At 38.6% G+C, this 7243-nt stretch overlaps 1 protein-coding gene across 2 annotated transcripts in view; it reads left to right on the top strand.

The window, feature by feature from the left end:
* The window catches only part of gpd2 (glycerol-3-phosphate dehydrogenase 2 (mitochondrial)), a 42268-nt gene extending 35924 nt beyond the window's left edge, over nt 1–6344 (top strand). For both annotated transcript variants that reach the window (XM_064327356.1, XM_064327357.1), the window contains 6 exons: nt 343–474; nt 809–967; nt 2381–2493; nt 2600–2678; nt 3245–3343; nt 4909–6344. In XM_064327356.1, coding sequence (XP_064183426.1) covers nt 343–474; nt 809–967; nt 2381–2493; nt 2600–2678; nt 3245–3343; nt 4909–5034 — 708 coding nt within the window. In that variant the 3' untranslated portion in view covers nt 5035–6344. The remainder of the gene's footprint in view (nt 1–342; nt 475–808; nt 968–2380; nt 2494–2599; nt 2679–3244; nt 3344–4908) is intronic.
* The last annotated feature ends 899 nt before the right edge of the window (nt 6345–7243 follow it).

Genomic DNA, 7243 nt, shown 5'->3' on the forward strand with positions numbered 1-7243 from the left:
TGATTTGACTGCATAATCGACTTAACCACTTAAAACTTTCTATCATATCAAAAATGAGAGGCACACAACCTATAGAAAAAAAATTGCTTCCCTTGACAATAAAAAATTGTTCTCCTTTCCTTTCAGACAGCTTTCACTCAGATAAAAATTAAAAGGTCACTAGTCTGTAACATGGAAAAATAATCTCCTAGACTGCTGACGCATTTATTTATTTTAACCTGTTACTTTTAGGTAATTACAGTGAGTAACTGTCCTTTAAATATTGTAAAAAATGTATATCTATTCAACATCGCCAATCTACATGGATTTCTGTCCCAGAACTAAGACACATTTGATCCACAGGTTGCCCAACATCTGGCGTCAACATACGGAGGGAGAGCTTTTGAAGTTGCCAAGATGGCACATGTCACTGGAAAGAGATGGCCAATAGTAGGGAAAAGGCTTGTGTCTGAATTCCCTTACATTGAGAGTGAGGTATGCATTCTTCATTATTACATTCATTTGACTGGCTTACACAGCCAAATATATAGTATATTCATTGCATATCAAAGGATAAATATTGTATTGAGAATTTACATGCTGAAAACACAAGTACGTTGTTCAATTTCGAGTGGAAGGTTCCACAAGGTCCCCACTGTACGTGAGAGATGTTTGCAGCAACAGCAACACACAATCTTACCTGTTGGTAATGATTCATTTCCCTGTATTTGTCATTCGGCGTCAAAACCGACTGCATGTACTTTTAAATCAGGTGTTTTTCTAAGTGACTGCTGGCATTGTGGCGCTCGTAACGGATAGTCGATTCCAGGTGCTGTATGCAATAAAGGAGTACGCATGCACAGCCACCGATGTGATCGCACGCCGCACGCGGCTCGGCTTCCTGAACGTGCAGGCAGCGGACGAGGCCCTGCCCCGCATCGTGGAGCTCATGGGGAAGGAGCTGGGCTGGAGTGAACAGAAAAAGAAGGTAACCAGCATTTACTGCTCCCTTTTCTATTCGGACTCAAATCAACGATGTCAGTTCCTGCTAGGCTGAAATAATGTGGTACAGTGGGTAGGGAGCTTTTGTGACTGGCAGGGTCAATATCACTGTTACATGTTACATGATTTAACAAGGTAATTAATCTGAATTACTTTTAAACATTTAGTTGTATAAAGGGATGATGATTACATATAAGTGAGGTTAACATTGCTACACTGTGTGAGGTAAAATAAATGATTGTTACAATAAAGATGTATACCTCCAGTCTAAGACATGTTTCTACCACTCCATTCTGCTGCCACTGGTGTCGTTTAAAACACGTTTGTGTAACCTTCCTCTCAACCAGACCAGATTTTTAAACAGACTAGTGCTCTTGTCTGTAGTTTGGTTCACTATAACAAAACATCTCTTGTGATTGTTCTCAAAAATATGGGACACGCTTTTGTTCTATTCAGTGGCCTTTTATCTGCTCTGATATTCAGTAGATGGGGGAAGTTTATTTTTTTAATTTTATATATAGTCTATGGCTTCCTGTCTGATAAATGGTTCTGTATAAATAGAATAATCGTGCCTGGTTTGGTTTTGATAGTGTTAGGTTCTCAGGAGTTCACTTTCACATTTAAAGTGATTTGAGCACAATACCGCTGTTCCCACCCATCCCACTGTTTTCCCTTGAGGATTATTGAACTTACACCCAGTTCAGGTTTGCCTTTAGGCTTGCATTCTTCTGACATGTTGACAATACTTCTGCTCCATGGGGCGGTATCAGCAGCATCACAAAGGGTATTTCTGAAAATGAATGTTCTCATAATGTAGGCTACTTCTTTACTATTTTGAACCAGGGGAAAGCAGTCCCAGTCGAGAAGACCAACTGACTGTCCTGGTTGCAAATTGCTTGATTAAAGTCCTTATTTGGATTGAAAGTTGAATCACCTGCTATTCCTGATGCAGATCAGTTTTTAAATGACAGGGATGTAATTCAGCTTACCCTGTGCTCTGTCTGATTGAACAGTTGCATTAATAAGAGAGCCCTTCATTAGCATTTATGCCCTCTACAGACACCATTATCCAGGGCAACTAACATTGGTGGCATTTTGCAAGTATTCAGCTGGGTGTTTGCTGAAGCAAACTATATATCTATTATTAACATTGGAAAGACAGTGTAAATTAAAATAAAGTGAAGATAGACTGTGCTTTCTCCTCGGGCTGAGAAATTTATCACATTAGTTCTTCTGGTCTCCTCTCATGGGGACAGCATATGGTAGCTTGCAGTAGCATCACTACCTTGTAAAAAAATTTTAATGGTGCAAAAGCAGAGACCCAACCTCTATTTGTACTCAAAACCATGTAGTATCCCAGTTACAAAGCTTAACTGCCTCTCCTTCACATTTCTCTCAGGAAGAGCTGGCCACTGCTAAACAATTCCTGTATTGCGAAATGGGTTACAAGTCCCGGTCAGAGCAGCTGACTAGCATGTCTGAGATCACCCTCACGAATCCCGAGGTTGAAAGGTAAACCGTTTATGCTTTCTCCTCAGCCTGTGAGATTCTTTACGTTAGCAGCCCTTATCTGCTGTCTCCCACGGTAGCTTACAGCCTTTAATTCCTGTGTCAACAGGTACAAGAAGCGATTCCACAAATTTGACAAAGAAAGTAAGGGATTTATCACCACTGTAGATGTTCAGCGGGTGTTAAAGGTATGGATTTTCCCATTTATGTGTTTCCTTAGTTCTCCCACTGGATCACTTGTTATTAGCATGGGGTTAGCGGGCATTTTTCTATATACTTGTATAAGACACACTGGGACTTCAGGCTCTGTCACTCCTTTAATATAATTGAAATGTTTTCTGACAAAAAGATCTCCTTTTAGCTCACCTACCATGGCTCTGTGCCCCAAAGCTCTAGGGCTCTTTGACAGCTTGTCCTGACTAGGAATCAGATTTAATAATCTTAAGCAAAAAGTCATACAGTGAAAAATTACCATATCAGTTTCTGTACTTCTGTACTGTATTTCAGGTACTCAGTGTCTCCACTTTAAATGACAGACATCTGCATGCTGCACGATTCACACCATAATGTCCTTTTTGTCTCCCTCCCACTTTGGTCAGTTAATGGCATTGAAAGAAAATGTTGGATTTTCTGTCTGCATTGCACTGTAAACTAGCTGTAAACTGTTCACTAGCGACTCCTTTAAAAAATGTGTCATCAGCCCTTCCTGATGTGAGATATTTATGAGATTGCTGTCGACTTTATTCTATTTCAGAACATCGGCATCCAAATTGACGAAAACTCGCTACATGAAATTCTCAACGAAGTTGATCTGAACAAAAACGGACAGGTTGAACTGAACGAATTCTTGCAGGTAAGCAAATCCAGTCAAGCTGGTGTGAAAAAGCAGTGTCCCGATGTCTTTGTATGCACAGTATAAGACACTGCATTTCCTAAGTGATGTAAAAAAAGAAAAGAATGAATACTTCTTGTTTGCTTGGTGTATCTACAGTTTAAAGTGGGGTAATTGCAAGGAAATCCACTGGCATAAAAGCACAATTAAAATGACTTCAGAGTTTACCTTTTTTTTCTTCTTACTGTGTCAATGGGTTTAAAAAAAAAAAAAAACATATATATCTGAATTATCTACATAATGTATAATTGTGCTGTGTAGTGGAATTGACTTCAGAGGCTGGCAGGGTGATGTTTTCCAAGTTGCCAGCTCTCTCCTGCGCAGTGACAATGATGAATTCAGGACACGACGCACATTAATGCTGGGGATTTCCGTCGTTGTCAACCCACTGTGTCAAGTTAAACAAACAAGATGAAGGCAGAGGAATTGATCATTTTCCCTTCTGAGATGAGGCCTGCATAGCCAGTCCCCGGCCTGCCGTGCAGTGCTGCTAGTTCATGATGTGCTTTTTAGTTCATGCCTTCAGTTTGAGCACTGTTAGAACTTGTGCTTAGCGTTTAATAAATAATTGCAACAATTCTTCTTGAATTGTTAAATAACTAGTGCTCTTTCTTTCGTAGTATTATGACTTATGTTTACCCTCAAAAATAATAATAATAATAATAATAATTTAAAAAAAAATATATATATATAATTTTTGTACACAATATCAGAATTTATCATAAGCCTGAAAGCTTTTTGGTATTTCGCCATGTTATATATGTTACATAAGTTATATTCTACCTTTTGCAAAACACAAATCTAAATGGAGTTGGGGAAGAAATTTTCCCAATGAGTGTGAACTACCCTAGGTTTTGATCAGTTCTTCCGATCATACAGTAAGTTATATTTGGGACGTAATGAATAATCCATAATGGCTGTTTTGTATTCTTAAGTCAGTGATAATTACGTTCTAAGATGCTAATTAACCACTAATCAATAAGTAACTAATTAATATAACTAATTATAGTGAGAGCTTCACTGTATTCTGGGCATACGCGGCCTTTCGTCAATTAGAACATACATTGACTGACAATTAGAGTGGCCAAAAGAACCCTCTCTCTTATTTATTAACTCACTCGCATGCAAAAACACACATACAGGTGTTCATGCGCGCACACACACATACACATACACATGCATGCATGTGTGCACACGTACACGCAGACTGGAACTGAGACCAAGGGAGAAGAAAAGGCAAAAACAATGGAAGTTTAAAGCTGCTGGGAACAGTCTGGGACCCATGATAAAACTGTTCACAATAGACATTAAAATAGCACTCAGTTAATTTCTGCAACAAAAGTGGTGAATGGATACTGGAGGCTAACGGACGTAGTGGTATGGCCAGAGTTGATATCTCTCTCTGAAAAATGTGCAGTTGTTGGTGTGCCTAAATACTAAAGTAGGTAAACTTTGAATAGGCTTTTGTGAAGCGGGAGCCTTTCCATTCTCAGTGGCATTTAAGATGTCGCTGGATCTCGTTTCAGCTCATGAATGCTGTGAATAAAGGTCAGGTGTCTGACAACCGTCTGGCCATCCTGATGAAGACTGCGGAGGAGAGCCTGGACCAGAGGGAGCCTGTGTCTGTGGACCGAAGTGGCGGAGGAGTGTGAGCCCAGCAGTGCCTTATCCAACAGTCACCCGCTCTCTCTGTAATTTCACTGCTCTACTGTTTTCTCTCAAAGTTACTGAACTTACATAGGCACAGCTGCTTCTCTGAATGCACACTCCCTGTTTTTCCTGAATACGCACATCCCTGCTCTTTTGACTGATTTCCCTTTGATACGCACATTTTTACCTTCCATGAGTACTCACCTGCTACCTCTCCTTTTATATGTTATTTGAATGATTCTCTGCACTCCATTTATTTCTGCTGTTTTTCTTATGTTTTTAAATTACTTTTGCTCTTTGTAACAGACATATTTCATATTTTTAATTATAAATATTTATCCATATTTGAGGAATGTTTTTGTTTCTAAGCAAGCACATTTGAATGTCATGTATGGAGCTCACACTGTTTTAAAATGGCTGAAGAAACTTCCTAAATTTGCTTTACTGTACATGCCAGGTCAAAGTCACTGTGTGTTGTATTACATAATGCTGTGCCATTTTATACATCTTGTGATATTTAGTTTAAAGCAAAACAATCTCAATGCTACTATTTTTATACACCAGTGTACTTGAAGCACTTCCAAGAGGTTCCTGTCTTATGACCAGTATATGACCATAATGTTAGTGCTTGTATTCAATATGATCCTCCATTGGAGAACTACTGTATTTTTTTATTATTTTACATTTTTTATTTTACTATTTTAAAGTATCAACGTATTGTAAATGCATACTTTTATAATTAGTACACTGAAAATAGAGTCATAAATGAAAAATAATCAGACTGAAACAAACTCAAATCCTAGACAGTGGATGGCATGTGATTAGTTCTTGGAATCATTGTGAGATGATTTAAGCATGCTTAATAGAATTAACTTTTGTTATTTATGCTGCCATTTAATTTCTGTATCTGTTTTTATTAATGTTTATTTATTGCTTGGTGTAATCGTGACTATCTTGTAATAAGGGAATATAGGTGCCTTCTTTCAGTTCCAATTTCACAGCGTCAAGGCATGAGGCAAGTATTGTCTTATACTAACACAGACGTCATAAATTTTAAATTTGCTTGGTAATGACAAAATTACCAAGCAAAGCGGCAACATTTATGTTTGCAAAATGCTTTTAATGCATATTCTTTGGTTCATTTTCATTCAGATGCTGATTATCGTGTATTATCTTCTGTCAGTTCATTCTTCACATTGTTAAAAATCTTAAGTAAATTGGATTAAGGGGAAATATAACGCATGTACTTGGGTGAATTATTTTCAAATGTAAAGCTTTAAATAAAAGCTTTTCTTTACAGCTGTCACCTGCATTTGTGTCGCAGCAGTTTGAAATTTTTGCTGAATTGAAGATATTAAATGAGAGGTGTACAGGAGGCAAATAATGGCAAATATCGCTATGGGTACATGAGTATGGACACACACTGAAAAAACAGGATAGGATATTTGCTATTGTAATTGCAGCTGCCATCCATTAGAGGAGCAGGTATTTCAGCTGATTGCTGGTTAGCCTTCATCCATTGTAATTTTGCGTCATACATATGCAATCTGGGTGTTTTGTGTTGCCGAAACAATCTGCAGCTTAAGTGAAAGTCCGTGGATACTCTATCAGGTTCTTAAAGCAGTTTTTTTCTTGCTGGTGGTGGTGGTGGGGGGGGGGGGGCATTGTGCAAGTGTGTGCGTATTTGTGTGTATGTGTCGGGTGGGGGGGGTCGGGGGGGGTTGGGATGTTCTTGGGGAGGTGGGGTGGCTAAAAATTAAAGGTATACCAGATTATATGTCAGTGTATAGCTGTTCGCCATGCTGTTTTGGTCAAGTAGCTTACACAGAATAACTGGTATAGTGTTCCTACTGTTGAATTCCTTCCATGCATACCTTGCTGTGGAGGGATATCACCATTGCCAAAATCCCTGTCATGATTCCCCTTGCTTGTAGTAGTTGTTGAATTTTTTCCTATTTATCTTCAGCATTTACCTCATTAACAGTAGACAGCAATGCTGTAAGTATCTACCTTGATGGCTAGCTTTTGCTTTGTCTGCCCATGCATCTTGTATACCAAACTAGTATTGTCAAGTCATTTCTGCACACTTGCTTGGGGTCAAAAACACCTAACAGCCTCAACGTATTTATTGACTGACAGAAAGAACATAGTTTCTTTTGGAGTGGTTGTAATATGTTGTCAATTTCTCTGAAACTTCTCTAAATGCTTTGA

The sequence above is a fragment of the Anguilla rostrata genome, chromosome 3, assembly GCF_018555375.3.
Source record: "Anguilla rostrata isolate EN2019 chromosome 3, ASM1855537v3, whole genome shotgun sequence".
Taxonomy (NCBI): domain Eukaryota; kingdom Metazoa; phylum Chordata; class Actinopteri; order Anguilliformes; family Anguillidae; genus Anguilla; species Anguilla rostrata.